The 15,931-nt window shown below is 38.1% G+C and overlaps 1 protein-coding gene across 3 annotated transcripts in view; it reads right to left on the minus strand.

Moving 5' to 3' along the window:
• CEP57 (centrosomal protein 57) overlaps positions 1 to 15,931 on the minus strand; it is a 39,970-nt gene that overhangs the window by 19,478 nt on the left and 4,561 nt on the right. For all 3 annotated transcript variants that reach the window (XM_081545455.1, XM_081545454.1, XM_081545453.1), the window contains exon 2: positions 4,303 to 4,456. In XM_081545455.1, coding sequence (XP_081401581.1) covers positions 4,303 to 4,423 — 121 coding nt within the window. In that variant the 5' untranslated portion in view covers positions 4,424 to 4,456. The remainder of the gene's footprint in view (positions 1 to 4,302; positions 4,457 to 15,931) is intronic.

Below are 15,931 nucleotides of genomic sequence, written 5' to 3' on the forward strand. Positions count from 1 at the left end.
GCAGTATCAAAGAAGAATAGCCACAAATTATTAGAAAGGTATTAAAATTTTACTCCTTTTCCAACTGCATGTCTGTGCAAGGCCAGATTTTCTTTCCCACACACTTTAATCAAAATAATTTATCATCATAAGTGGAATGCAAAAGTAGATATGCGAGTCAAGCTGTCTTCTATTAAGCCAGAAATAAGAGATTTACATAGTGGAAAATAAAACAATGTTACTCTTTGTAGTATGTTTTTAAATTTGGGAAAATAGTCTTCACTGAAAAACTTATATACACATGTAATGGGTTTCCTAGACGAAAAATAAATAAATAAAAACCTGAGAACACTTTATAAGAGAACAATCAGATGCACAGTAAATTGTTATCAATATCTAACAGAATAGCTATAATTTGACTCCTTTTTTGGTCCCAATATCACTGAGTTTGTAATAGATACATCAAGATGTTTTTTCTCTCAGTTTTTAGGGGGAATAAAAACAACAGGTCTTTTGTTTTGGGACAACAAAAGACCTCAGATTAGCTGCCATCAACCCCACCAGTTTATCTCAGCCTGCTGTACATATATTACCATTTTACTGTCCATAGGTACTATGGTATGTGAAAGGTTAGAAGGCACTGGCCTAGTAGAACTGCCTTACAGCTATTTATCTAGCTTCAAGCATCTAAGCCATTCATCACATTACTATCATTTGAAATGTACTGAATAACATGAGCTATGAGTTACACTGAAAGTCTTTGGAATGATGTTATCATAGCACATTTTTTGATGTCAGTAATAATTTCGAATTTGTTCATTTCTTTTCTAACTAAAGTTTAAAATTAATGTGAGAATTACAAGAAGAACAGTTTAATTATCTCTTTCCACGGCATTAGTCAAATTATACTTTCAAAGTGATTTTCAGATAGCAAAGTGAAATGGTCATTTATTAATGAAAATGCTCAACCATAAATAAACTAAAAAAGGTTTAGTTTCCCCCTCTCAAGTATTAGTGAGAAAAAAACATTTACTAAGTAGAAAAGAAAAAGTTTATCATAGTGAGTATCCATTCAAAATAAGCCTTCACTCATTCAGTAAATATCTGAGGTTCGTTCAACAAACTGGGGAAAAAGTGGGAAGAGAAAATGGTTGTGATACTGCCTATGTGAAAGTGACCATCGTTGTGATGTTTCTTCATCAGTCATTTTCAATATACCCACCTTATACAGTTTTTCTGAGAGGTTTAAATGAAATATACTTGCTTTGTCGGAAATGTTACTGCATTTTATTCTTTTCATGTTTTTAAATTGTGTTTAATCATTAGTACCGTGGCAATTATACTAATGGTTTTCTAGATAAAAGAAGTGTTATATTTTATTCACATATGGGTTAAACAGGTATTTGCAAATTAGGCACCCTTTTCTTTCAACTGAGAAATGTACTGCAAATATCTTAAAAATTAATCTCATAATAACACTATTTTGTAAACTATGCACTGACTGTATAATGAAGTAAGAGGTAGATAACAGTATCCAAGTATGGTTATGAATATAAATTCTAGCCCATAATGGGGACTTCAAACTGTTTGCTGAAATAAATTTAATCTGAGGTCTTTTAAGAATTTTAAAAATTTAAGTGTTTTTTAAGGATTTCTACCTAGAAACATCTTATAAGACACTGTATCTCAAAGACGATGATAAAGAAATTGCTAATTTAATGGCTGATAAAACAATTGATAAAGTGCTACTCACCCGAGCACAGCAGTTAGACTGGCAATGTAGAAAAATAACAAAAGTTGTATAACTTTCAAACATCCAAAAAAGCAAAAAACAAATAGCTGAAATCCACAGTGGAGCAAAAAATCAATGAAATTTTAGTAATAATGTCTTAGAAAAAATAAGCACACACAAAAACATGCCCGAGTTCTAGTGGGAAGACAAAATCTAAGAATAAGATGTCACACCTACCATGGTGTGACATCTAATTCTGATCTTTACACTCATATTAAAAAAAGAAAGCAACCTTTTTTTTAAAGTTCAGAGAAAAGCAAATTACTAAAGAATAAGAAAAATTAAATGGGGCAAATCTACTTAAAGTGAAGAGTTAGCAGGTGTTTTATCTAGTGTGTTCACAATAAAGCTAAATTCTGCTTGTGAGTAATTAGTGGTTTTCAGGAATGAGAGAGAGAGGGCAGGGAGAAGGAGAGTAAGAAGAAAGTAAACAAGAGAAAAAAGAATCTGGCAGGCAGCAAGCTTCTTTTATTCCTTCAGAATGTGGTGTTATGAACTATTTAGCAATGCCCCAGGATAATCATTAAGATCCATTATAGTTTTACTGTTGTTTTTGGTATCAATCCAATGATACCGACTTTTAACACAGGATGGTTAGAGACAGAGACCATCACCCGCCACACAAAAGTGAAGGCTATGAGACATGAAAAAAGGCCCAAGAGGGTTCAGAAGAGACATCTGAGGAGACAAAGAGAGGTATGTGTTGAGGGAGTTGGTAGAGAAGACTTCTCAGAAGAAATATGTAACCTTGGTTTCAGAGAAAGAGTAAAATTCTACAACAGAAAATTTCACTAGAGGGTACAGCATGAGCAACGCTTGTCAACTTAATGTGGCAGGCGTGGTAGGCAGAAAGGACACTCAAGGAGGCCTATGTCCTAATCCGAAAAGCCACGAATACCTGTAATATGGCAAAAAAAGACTTTGGGAGATGTAATTAAAGCTATGGACCTTTCAGATAGCGAAATTATTTCTGATGATTTGAGTGGGCTCAATGTAACTAAACACATGAACCCTTAAAGGCGGACAGATGTCAGAGAGATCTGAGGTATGAGAGAGCCTTGACCCACCATTCCTACAGGGGACCTTAAGAAAAGCACGGGAATGCAGACAGTTGCTAGGAACAAGGACTGGCCCTGATCGAAAGTCAGCAAGACAGTGAACTTCAGTTCTACAACAAGGAACTGCACTGGCCAAGAATGTGAATGAGCTAGCAGACGGTGCTGCCTAGACTCTCCAGTAAGGAACACAGGCCAGTCAACACCATGATTTCAGCCTCGCAGGACCCTACATAGAGAACCCTGCTGAGCTCATTCAAATTTCTGACCTCCAGAAACTGTGAGACAATACATTTTGGTTATTTAAAGCTGCTAAATTTGTGGTAATTTGTTAAGGCAGCAAGAAAACTAATACAGATGGTAAGTTTCAGGAAACAAAAAATATTTCAAAGTACACAGAGCAAAGGATGTGTGGGTAAGGAAGAACGGAGGAGCTGACAGGGATGAAACTGGTAAAGCAGGTAGAGTCCAGGTTATAAAAAATCTAAAACTGTTATTTAAGGCATGGAGAGATGCTGAAACTTTTAAAGTGGGAGAGATGATGAATAACAGCAAGTGGGAGCAATTCTGTTTACTGGGGATGAGTTAAGGTTGTATTACAATTATCAGTGCAATAGATGATGAAAACCTGAACCAAACCAATGAGAATGAAGAGACAGAACCAGTAAGTGTGGGGGACATTTCAGAAGCAAAACACAAGTCTTGGTTCCTGAGTGGTGCTGGAAATGAAAAGAGCAGTCCTAGATAACTCATAATTTAGTCCTGATGATTACCTGGATGATGATGTTTACTCAAGGAACAAAATAAAGACATAATATTTTGAGGAGGTTAAAAACAGGAATGGGTAGGGCTTCCCTGGTGGTACAGCAGCTAAGACTCCATGCCCCCAACATAGGGGCCTAGGTTTGATCCCTGGTCAGGGCTGCAGTACATAGGGTCGCAAAGAGTCGGACACGACTGAGTGACTAAGCACACACACCTGCGGGCGCATGCACGCACACACACACACACACACACACACACACTTTAACACGGAACGAGATCCCACGCGTCGTAACAAAGAGTTTGTATGCCGCAACGGTCCCACATGCCACAACTAAGACCTAGTGCAACTAAATAAATAGATTAAAAAACACAAAACAGGAATAGGGACATATACTTTCCACTAATTTTCAAATAAATGGAAAACATAAATTAAGAGATTTAAGCACTGAGTAAACACACAAACGGCTTCCATGGTGGCTCCGTGGTAAAGAATCCGCCTGCCAATGCAGGAGACGTGGGTTCGATACCTGGGTTGGGAAGATCCCCTGGAGAAGGAAAGGCAAACCACGCCAGTGTTCTTGCCTGGGAAATCTCATGGACAGAGAAGCCTGGTGGGCTACAGTCCAGGGGGTCGCAAGAGTCGGACACGACTGAGCAACTAAACCACAACAAACACACAAAGGCAGCACCTACTTTGTTAGGCTCTATTACCTCTGCTGTTGCTTTCCGGATAGGCAAATGTAGGCTTACTTGGGGAGCGTCGTAGATCACTGTTAAGGAAAGGCTTATCGGGTGGATATACTACATATGGAGATGAGGAATGGCGAACCATACTTCCATTAGACTTTGATGGTTCTAAGATGTTCTGAAAAATAAAAATGCGAAATTACCTTTCAAAATTTTAAATCACATATATTATGTATATATACGTATGTTCCACTGATAGAGACAAAAGAAGAAATAAAAGTCAATAATAATACACAACAGAATTCAATCATTACTCAAAAATAATAAAACTTTTAAAGTGCTTCACATGTCTAAATGTAGCTGTATGCCAAATACTATAAAAAGGAAATAATGTTCACATAACTTGAATACAACTGCTCCACAGAAATACTTCAACGTGGAACTCACAATGAATTTAATAGTTTAATGTGGTACTCACAATGAATTTAAGTTTCTTTAAAAATATGTACTGTAAGATATATATTCAGACAAATAAATACTATCTTCTTACAGTATCTGAACCAGGAACTGCTACAAAGTGACTAAATTAGTCTGTTCCCAGTCAACTACATACTTCCTACGTATCTATCAAATATCCAAAATTCTGGGGGTATACAGAAAGAAAATAAGGTACAGTCCTTATCTCAAAAATGTTACGTTCAGTTAGGAGGTAAAAGAGGGAGGAGCCACTAGAAAACATTAAGTCTTATCAAACACCTAAATATAAAACTTTATTTCCACATATACATCATTTTGTCATTTGTCATATTGTTTAATTTGGGATTATGTTTCACATGATGATTTTCAGTGCATGATAATTTTTTGCTTGTTGTAGGTGATATGTTGGTAGAAAGACCTAGAGTGGGAAAAGCTCAGGTGGAAGATATGACTCCTAGCTGCTCAAAACTCTGACATTCATTTTCCTTATTCAAATAGCCACAGTAAACTAGGTTCTCAACTCTTACCTTTGGGGAACTATGATTATAAAGTATACTCATAATAACCTGAGCCCAGAAAAGTAAAAAGGAACAACGAATATTTACAATATAGTACAATGCCTCCTGGGATAAACAGAGGCCATCAAAATAACCATATTTTACCTAATTCTTATTAAAAATGGTGGACTGTATTTCTATGATAAAAGCCATGCAATTTTGCAGCTGATTTAAGAAAGCAAATACAAAACACACACTATGGCTGTGAAAACTAAAAGCGAGGGAAAAGGACTTGGAAAGGGTAGGAGATAAATCTCAAGAAGTTCTCAAATCAATGAATGCTACTCTGTTGTGAAAAGTCTGTGCACATGCAACAAGGACTAACAGCTTTCATTTTTCAAACTTTTGGGCAAATTGAGATCAAGTTTTGGAGGTGGCTGGAAAATAGGGTGTCTTTCAACTCTTCAAATACATAATACCGCCAAAGCTCTCGCAAAATACCATGAATATTCACATAACTTTAAATATTATTCTTCACCGAGAGCCTTTTATCTCCATATAACCTAAGAGAATCCTATCATTTAAGTACTATTCAAAGAACAATGGTTAGGAAGCATTTTAATGAACATATAAACCATGAGCAAATTAACTTATGATTTTCAAAACAAATTTTATTAGTACTACCAAACATGGTACAGATATTAACAGAAGGATTGGTATAAATGATTTACCAAAAACCAAAACAAAAAGTAATCCCAAGTCAAAAAACAAGAACCATCTTTGCTAAATTCATTGCCTACTAGACCTTGTAAAGTGAACAGTTCAAAATTTGTATTTCTCACTCCAATGAAAGTAATTCCAACTTCAAAAAAAAATCTGTCACATATATATCATTAAAATACTGCTTGGGTTGGGTCAGTTGACAAAAATTATGAAAAGTCTTTTAATATAAAAAGGCAAGTTATAATGAAATTTTTTGACTAACAATTCTAAATATATTACATTTCCTAAGTCTGTCACCTCATTTTGAACATCAGGGTTTAAGCAATGAAAGTCAGTGTTACTATGAATGCTTTGGATCACTGTCCTCATTTGCTGCCAGAAGTCTGAAGCAAAGAATCAGAAGTCACCCCAAAACAAAAGGAAGCAGAAAACAAAACAGCTTTATAAAAATTAATTATAAGAACTATTCTGAAATAAAATTAAACCAAGAAATAAGAAACTGATAACAATTACATATACAAAGTATCTATCAAAAATGGTAAAGGATAAAATGTGGTACTTCAGTCTTAGAAGGGAAATCCCATCACATGCTACATAATGATGAACCTTCAGGATTTATGCTTAGTGAAATAAGCCTGTTACAAAAAGACAAATATTTTATCATTCCATTTTACATGAGATATTTAAAGTAATCAAATTCATAGCAACAAAGTAGAAATGGTTATTAGCAAGACTGAGGAAGGTTGCAAAGGGGAGTTGTTTAATAGATTACAGTTTCCATTTTGCAAGATGAAAAAGTTCTGAAGATCTGTTTCACAACAATGTGAATATATTTAATATTACTGAACTGTACTTTACAAATGATTAAGATGGTAAGGTTGGAGAAGGAAACAGCAACTCACTCCAGTATTCTTGCCTGGAGAATCCCATGGACAGAGGAGCCTGGCGGGCTACAGTCCCTGGCATCGCAGAGAGTCGGACACGACTGAGAGACTAAATAACAAAGATGGTAAGGTAGTTGATAAACACCTAAGATAATAATACTTGGGCCACCTGGTGCAAAGATCTGACTCATCGGATCATTCCCTGATGCTGGGAAAGACTGAGGGCAGGAGGAGAAGGTGAGTGACAGAGAATGAGATGGTTGGATGGCATCACTGACTCAATGGACATCAGTTTGAGAGCAAGCTCCAGGAGACAGTGAAGGACAGGGAAGCCTGGCACGCTGCCGTCCTTGGGGTTGCAGACTCAGGCACGACTTAGCAACTCAACAACAATCAGACTCGAGTCCTCACTAATTCAGATAAACACTTTTTCAAGCTCACCCATGACTTTCACAGTGCTGAACTCACTGATCTCCCAGAAGCACGTGATACGGCAGATCACTTCATCCCCACACTTTCTTCAGTGGAAGGAACCCCACAGTCCGGTTTTCCTTCTAACACACCAGCGTCTCCATCAGTGTCTTCCGGCCCCACCTCTCTCTCTCCCCTTCCTCTTTCTAACTTTAATGCTGGAGTTCTCCAAAGCTTAGTCTTTCCTCCTCTTGTTTTCATCTACATGGATACCTTTGATGATATCATCAACTCTCAGGGCCCTCAAAAAGCCTCTATTTGCTGAAAACTTTCATTTAAATGCAGGATACACACTTTTCCCTCTCCAAACTCCATATTCAAATCAACCTTCCCACGTGCTTCCTCCACTTGGATGTCAACATGAGTATCCCAAACAATGTGTCTATAACCGAACTCTTGAATCTACTTCTCAAACCAACTCCTCTCATAACACAGCACAATAACTGGTACCACCACCTACCCAGCTGATCTGGCCAAAACCCTTGGATGAGTCATTTCTCCTATATATGTCCACATCCAATCTTTCAGTAACTCTTGTTGGGTCTCTGTCTTCACAATACAGCCAGAAACTCTGCAGCTTCTCATCAATCCCACCACTAATTCTCTGTGATCTTTCTGTAGGGACTACCATAACAGCACCCTGAACCATACTTGCCCGCAGTCCTCCCAACTCCATTTTCCAGATAGTAGTTGTTATGAGTAAGAAAATAAATTAATTCAAGTAATGTCCTTAATCAAAACTCTCCCAATGGCTTTCCATCACAAAATAAAATCCAAAATTCTTACCATGGCTCCACATTAACTGACCCCAGGCTGACACTGACCTCATTCCTCACCAGTCTCTCTCTAAACTACCTACCCCCGCCCCCACCACCATCCACATTTTCCAGCCATACTGACCAACTTTTGGATTTCTGTAACACACAGTACTCTCCATTTTCATTTGCTACATTTACTCTGCTCGGAAAGCTCCCTTCCACACACCATTCAGTTATCTACTCGAAAGTCTGTCCGTGAGGTAAGGGGAGATTGGTTCAAGATGGTGGAACAGATGGATATGAGTTCATCTCTTCCTGTGAAAGCACTGAATTGCAACTAGCTGTTGAACCACCATGGACAGGAGGATGCGGGAACCCACCAAAAAGATACCAAAGGCAAAGGAGAAGCCAAAACAAGATGGAAGGGGGGACGCAACCATGATAAAGTCAAATCCTGTACCCACCAGGTGGGCAACATGCAAACTGGAGAACAATTACACCACAGGTTTTCCCACTGGTGTGAAGGTTCCAAGCCCCACAACAGGCTTCCCAACATGGGATCTCACAAAGGGACTAGGAATCCCCAGAGAATCTGACTTTGAAGGCCAGTGGGATTTGACTGCAGGACTTCCACAGGACTGAAGGAAACAGACTCCACACGTGCAGGACACAAACAAAATCTTGTGCACACCAGGGCCCGAGGAAAGGAGCAGTGATCCCACAGGAGACTGAATCAGACCTGCCTGCTAGTTTTGAAGGGTCTCCTGAGGAGGTGTGGGCCGGCGGGGGCTCACAGAGGGGACAGGGGCGCTGGCCGCAGCGGGCCTGGAGGTCAGTCCTACCTACAGTCCGTAGACTTCAGGGCTGGGTCCCTCAGGCAAAACAACTGACAGGGGTGGAGCAGAGCCCCACCCACCAGCAGACACTTGGATTCAAGTTTCAGGGAACGTTTGTGCTGCCCACCAGAGTCAGATCCAGCCTTTCCCACCACCGGTCCTTCCCATCAGGAAGCTTGCCCAAGCCTCTTGGTCTCATCCACCAGAGAGCAGACAGAAGAAGCTGGAAGAACTACATTCCCACAGCCTGCAGAATGAAAACCACAATCATAGAAAGAAAATCAAAATGAAAAGGCATTTTTTCTAGATTCCATACATATGCACTAATGTTATACTTGTTTTTCTCTTTCTGACTCACTTCACTCTGTATAACAGTCTCTAGGTTTATCCACCTTAATAGAACTCACTCAAACTCATTCCTTTTTATGGTTGAATAACATTCCATTGTATATATACTACAAATTTTTTATCCATTCATCTGTCAATGGACATCTAGGTTGCTTCCAGGTCCTGGCTATTGTAAATAGTGCTGCAATGAATACTGGAGTACCTGTGTCTTTTTCAATTATGGTTTCCTTAGGGTATATGCCCAGTAGTGGGAGTGCTGGGTCATATGGTAGTTTTACTCCTAGATTTTTTTTTTTTTTTTTTTTTTAAGAAATCACCATACTGTTCTCCATAGTGGCTGTATCAATTTACATTCCCACCAACAGTGTAGGAGGGTTCTCTTTTCTCCACACCCTCTCTAGCATTTACTGTTTGTAGATTTTTTGATGATAGCCATTCTGTCCATCATCTGTCAATGAGGCCATTGTCTCCAATGAGGTGATACCTCACTGTAGTTTTGATTTGCATTTTTCTAATAATGAACAATGTTGAGCATCTTTTCATGTGTTCATTAGCCATCTGTATGTCTTCTTGAGCTGCCTGCATATTCTGAAGATGAATCCTTTGTCAGTTATTTCATTTGGAATTCTTTTCTTCCACTCTGAGGGCTGCCTTTTGGATAACTTTCCAAAGGTCTTTTCACCTTGTTTAGTTTCCTTTGCTGTGCAAAAGCTTTTTAAGTTTAATTAGGTCTCACTTGTTTATTCTTGTTTTTATTTCCAGTACTCTAGGAGGTGGATCATAGAGGATCTTGCTGTGGTTTACATCAAAGGGTGTTCTGCCTATGTTTTCCTCTAAAAGTTTTATAGTTTCTGGTCTTACATTTAGTTAGGAGAGGTTAGGACGAATTGAGAGAGTAGCATTAAAACATATACATTACCATATGTAAATAACATAGTATGAATTTGCTGTATGACACAAGAAGCTCAAACCTAGTATTCTAGGGGATGTGGGATGTGGGAAGGAGGTTCTAGAGCAAGAGGACATATGTATACCTATGGCTAATTCACACTGATGTATGGCAGAAACCAACCCAACAGTATAAAGCAATTATGCTCCATATTAAAAATAAATTTAAAAAGTTAAAAGGCAGAAGATTCTGTCCCAGATAAAGGAATAAGATAAAGCCCCACAAAAGTCTGTCAGTGAGTTTTTCCCTGCCTACCTAAAGGAGCACTCTTCATCATTCTATCTTCTTACCCTTTTAAAAACACTTATTCTTACATGATATATTATCTCTATGTCCTGTGGAAAAGTAAAAACTATGTATTTAGTTTATGTCCCTGACAAAGGGTTTAAAAACTCTTAGAATTTTTAAGTGATGGACTGTCTTTGTTATAGTGGGGCCTCTGGATAGCTTTAGGCTGACGGCAGATAGTCAAAAAAAAACCTACCAGGCAATTAGCCCTCAAGAGAAAGGACTAGAGATTGAGTTCAATCACCAATCGCTGATGATTTAATTAATCATACCCACATAACGAAACCTCCATAAAAAAACTCTTGAACAATGAGGTCCCAGGAGTGTCCAGATTGGTCACAGAAGCTCGTTTACATCTTACCCTATGTGTCTCTCCATTTGGCTGTTCTGGAGTTGTATGATTTAAAAAAAAAACAAAAGTTTTAATTGTAGGTGTAGTATTTTCCTGAATTCTGTGAGTCAGTCTAGCAAATTACTGAATGTGATGGGGGAAAGTCAGGAGAACTCCTTAACCCACAGTTGGCTGGGAAGAAATAGACTCCCTGGAGACATCTGGGACTTGCAGGTGGCAACTGAAATGGGGCCAGTCTTGTGGACTTTCTGTCCTAACCTGCATGTCTGCACTGCACCATCTCCAGGCAGTGTCAGAACCGACTGATGGGACACCCAGGTGGCATAGAAAAAGTAGGTGTTGAAAAAACATAGTCATCCTTTTAAGAGTTTAAGTTCCAAACAGACAATAAATGTTTAACCTGTTCAACGAATTATATAAATATTCTTCAAAACAGGAACATTTCATAACATTTATAATACAGAATTATCCTATTCAATAAAGTTCTGGAATTTCCACCGAAGAACAGCAGAAGACCAAGAATAGCTGATTTCTCTTGAAGAACAAGGCAGATAAAAAAAAAATCAAAATTATTAGGAGAGATAGTAGAGACAGAGGTAGAGACAAATACAACAATGGGACAAAGAGCCCAGTAACACAGCCACACACATGGAAATTAATATACTGACACCTGGAATTGTAAACCACTAGGGAAAGAATGAGTTTCAACAAGTAATGCTGAAATAATTGTGCATCTTAAATAAAACATGAAATTGGATCCTTACCTCACAGCACACTAATTTCAAGCAAATAAAAGACGATAGGCTCTAACTTTAAAATATGTAGAGAAAAACATGGAAGAATATCATTAAGGCTTTGGAAAAACTTAACCAAGGAAGAATTTAACCAAAAAATAATAATCATAAAAGAAAGAATAAGTTTTATTACATTAAAACAATGAACTCTTGTTAATCAAAACATATCATAAAGACAAACCAAAGAGTACTGGAATACTCCTGATAGATAATAAACACCTAGAATACATAAAGAATGACTATAAATCAGTTTAAAAAAAGAAAAACCAATCGAAAGCAGGCAAAAGTTACCAAAGGGCATTTCATAGAATAACAAAACCCACAAGACTAGTAAAATTATTAAAAAAAAAAAAAAAAGCATCTTCATCAATGAAGCGGGAGCACAAATAACAGGATATCACTTCACACAAACTCTCAACAACAACAAAAAGACACAACATCACCTGTGAAAATAGGATATACCTGTTAAAATAGACTAAAGGGGATTGCTGATGGGAATGCAAACTGTAATAATCACTTTGGGAAGCAACTTAGCATTTCCAAATAAAGCCAAAGATGCACCTACTCTATGACCCAGTATTTCATTAAACTATTAACTGAACTATTTTCTGTCTCCTCTTAAAAAAAAAAAAAAGTGTTCTAAGTTTCTAAACATACACTACAACCCATTACTGAGTTGCAATTCACAGCCCAACCATCACTTGTAAAATCGCTGCTTCTCAGACCTTTTGGTGTCAGGCAGCCCTTACACTCAAAAATTGCTTAAGACCTCCCACAAGTGGATTGTATCAGTTGCTATTTATTACATGAAAAATTAAAACTGAGAAAATTTAGATATTTACTACCTTAAAAATAATAAATTCATGTTAGCATAAATATAATTTTTGAATAAAAATTAACTATATCATCCAAAAAATTAAGTGGCACTGTTTTACATTTTTTGCAAATCTCTTTAATTCTTGACTTAAAAGAAGGCTGGTAGATTTTATTTGTTTCTGTATTCACCCTCTTTTGGTCAAGGTATATAAAGAATCTGGTTTCCCACAAAGTGGCTGGGTAAGGAAGGATACTGAAGATCCCCTCAAAGATCTTCAGATCATTCTGAAAACTACCATTCTAGAGAAAATTTTGCACATATGGAACATACAGAGATGATCACAACAGGACTATTCATTATAGCTGGCAAACATATGAACAAACCCTAAAAACTCCCAAGCCCATCAAGATACTATACTACACAGAAATATAAAAGCACTGACATTTGCTAGTTGTATAATTTTGAATTAACCTCTCTGCACCTTAATTTGCTCATTTGAAAATGGAGATACTAAAGCCAATCTCATAAAATTACTGTAAGGATTAGATATGTTAATATATGAAAAGTATTTAAAATGCATGCCAGATAATGAATGCTACACAAGTATCACACATTATTCTAATCTCTAAATGTGTGTGTGAAAGAGTGAGAGTAAAAGAAGCAGGAAAATGCACAAAGGGGCATGAATGTACTCATTTTATGATTCTCAAAAATAAATCTCATATGAAATCTATGAAACAATTACAAAACACTTTTAAGAGAAATAAATATAGAGCAAGTTAATTAATGGGCCTGGATAAAAAGCCAGAGAGACCAATTAGGAGACTAGTTTATCAAGTCCAAAGTGACATCAGGAGACTATTTTGTTAAGTCCAAAGCGACATATGAGTGTGTTGACCAGGACTATTCAGTCCATGAATTCTCAGGCGAGAATACTGGAGTGGGTCGCCTTTTCCTTCTCCAGGAGATCTTCCCAACCCAGGGATCGAACCCAGGTCTCCCGCACTGCAGGCGGATTCTTTACCATCTGAGCCACAAGAGAAGCCCAAGGATACTGGAGTGGGTAGCCTATCCCTTCTCCAGGGGGTCTTCCTGACCCAGGAATCAAACTGGAGTCTCCTGCATTGCAGACGGATTCTTTACCAGCTGAGCCAAAAGGAAAGACACACCATTATTAATGGGAAAATGTAAAACAAATTAAAAACAAACACAGGAAAGATATTGTTACAACACTATGCTGACTATAGACTTTGGCATCATTATGCCTGACCATACTTACTAACGTTTCCCTGAGGCACTCCACTAGTGAGTTGATACATAGCAATCATTCAGTAAATGTCAGCAGCTGTTACTCTTCCTGCTGTTGCAGTGAAAGGCTTAAAAGAACAATTCAAATGTATCACCTATTTCCACATTGTTCACATTTGAGATTTACATCTCAACTGCTACTTACAGATTGTGTTATTTGTGAACTTACCTAAGAAAAATCCTTGCCTGCTAAAAGCATCTCCATTTATATTACACCTAAACTGGGTCTGGGGCTTTCTCCTTGGCTCTGCGGTAAAGAATCTGCCTGCAATGCAGGAGCCCCAAGTTCAAACCCTGGGTCAGGAAGATCCCCTGGAGGAGGGCATGGCAACCCACGCGAGTATTCTTGACTGGAGAATCCCATGGACAGAGGAGCCTGGCGGGCTCCAGTCCATAGGGTTGCAAAGAATCGGACATGACTAAAGCAACTGAGCACGCATGCTGAGTTTATCAATGTTACATACACAGAAACTGTTAATACTCACAACTCTGAAATCTCATTATGAGTAGCCTGCTGAGTTCATATTGTAGATTTAAAAGATATTCTTTTGCTGTCTTCTTTTATGAGCAGGTGTCTTTAAGCTAAAGTGCTTTATAAATTCTGCTATAAATGCCAGAGTTATTTTTGATACGACAGTTAAAGCATCAAAGCACAGCCATGATAAACTGTCATTTCTGTTTTGAGACATAGTGACTTCCAAATTAGACATTTTGATTTAAAAGGTCACATTAAAAGGGCTACACTTTGATGTGTAAAGCATTCTAGATATTCTTAAGAGTACTCTGGATGCTGAGAATCCACTTAAAGCTGAGCTTAGCATATAAAAATATATGTTTTCCTATTAAACACTCTATAGGATTTCGGTCCCCTGGAGAAGGAAATGGCAACCCATTCCCGTATTCTTGCCTGGAATATTCCATGGGTGGAGAAGCCCGGCAGGCTACAGTCCACGGGGTCCCAAAAAGTTGGACACAACTGAGTGACTTCACTTTCACTTTCAGGATTTCTGTCCAGGTTACCTTAAAAGACTAAGAGTTGACCACACCACAGTAACTACTCTCAGCTAGATGGCCTTGGCAGACTTCAGATCAAGTTAATATTTATAGGAGTTTTCCTTTCTAAGTCTCCAGATGATGTTTTGAGAGTGGTGAAAAGCACTTCTCTCCTAATTTTATTTTTTCTCCCAATTAAATTTAATTAATCACAACACCTATATAATCTCAAATCCACAAGCACAGAAAACCACAATCACAGAAAACTAACCAATCTAATCACATGGGCCACAGCCTTGTCTAACTCAATGAAACTATCAGCCATGCCCTGTACGGCCACCGAAGATGGACAGGTCATGGTGGAGAGTTCTCACAAAACGTGGTCCACTGGAGAAGGAAATGGCAAACCACTTCAGTATTTTTGCTTTGAGAACTTCATGAACAGTATGAAAAGGCAAAAAGATAGGGGACTGAAAGATGAAATCCCAAGGCAGTAGGTGCCCAATATGCTACTGGAGATCATTGGAGAAATAACTCCAGAAAGAATGAAGAGACGGAGCCAAAGCAAAAACAACACCCAGTTGTGGATGTGACTGGTGATGGAAGCAAGGTTTGATGCTGTAAAGACCAATATAGCATGGGAACATGGAATGTTAGGTCCATGAATCAAGGCAAACTGGAAGTGGTCAAACAGGAGATGGCAAGAGTGAACGTCATTATTCTAGGAATCAGCGAACTAAAGTGGACTGGAAGGGGTGAATTTAACTCAGATGACCATTCTATCTACTACTGTGGGCAAGAATCCCTTAGAAGAAATGGAGTAGCCATCATAGTCAACAAGAGAGTCTGAAATGCAGTACTTGGATGCAATCTCAAAAACGACAGAATGATCTCTGTTTATTTCCAAGGCAAACCATTCAATATCACAGTAATCCAAGTCTATGCCCTGACCAGTAATGCTCAAGAAGCTGAAGATGAACAGTTCTATGAAGACCTACAAGACCTTCTAGAAATAACACCCAAAAAAGAAGTCCTTTTCATTATAGGGGACTGGAATGCAAAAGTAGGAAGTCAAGACATACCTGGAGTAACAGGCATATTTGGCCTTGGAGTACAGAATGAAGCAGGGCAAAGGCTAATAGAGTTTTGCCAAGAGAA

The sequence above is a fragment of the Giraffa tippelskirchi genome, chromosome 11 (assembly GCF_054371585.1).
Source record: "Giraffa tippelskirchi isolate mGirTip1 chromosome 11, T2T-mGirTip1v1.2.pri, whole genome shotgun sequence".
Taxonomy (NCBI): Eukaryota; Metazoa; Chordata; class Mammalia; order Artiodactyla; family Giraffidae; genus Giraffa; species Giraffa tippelskirchi.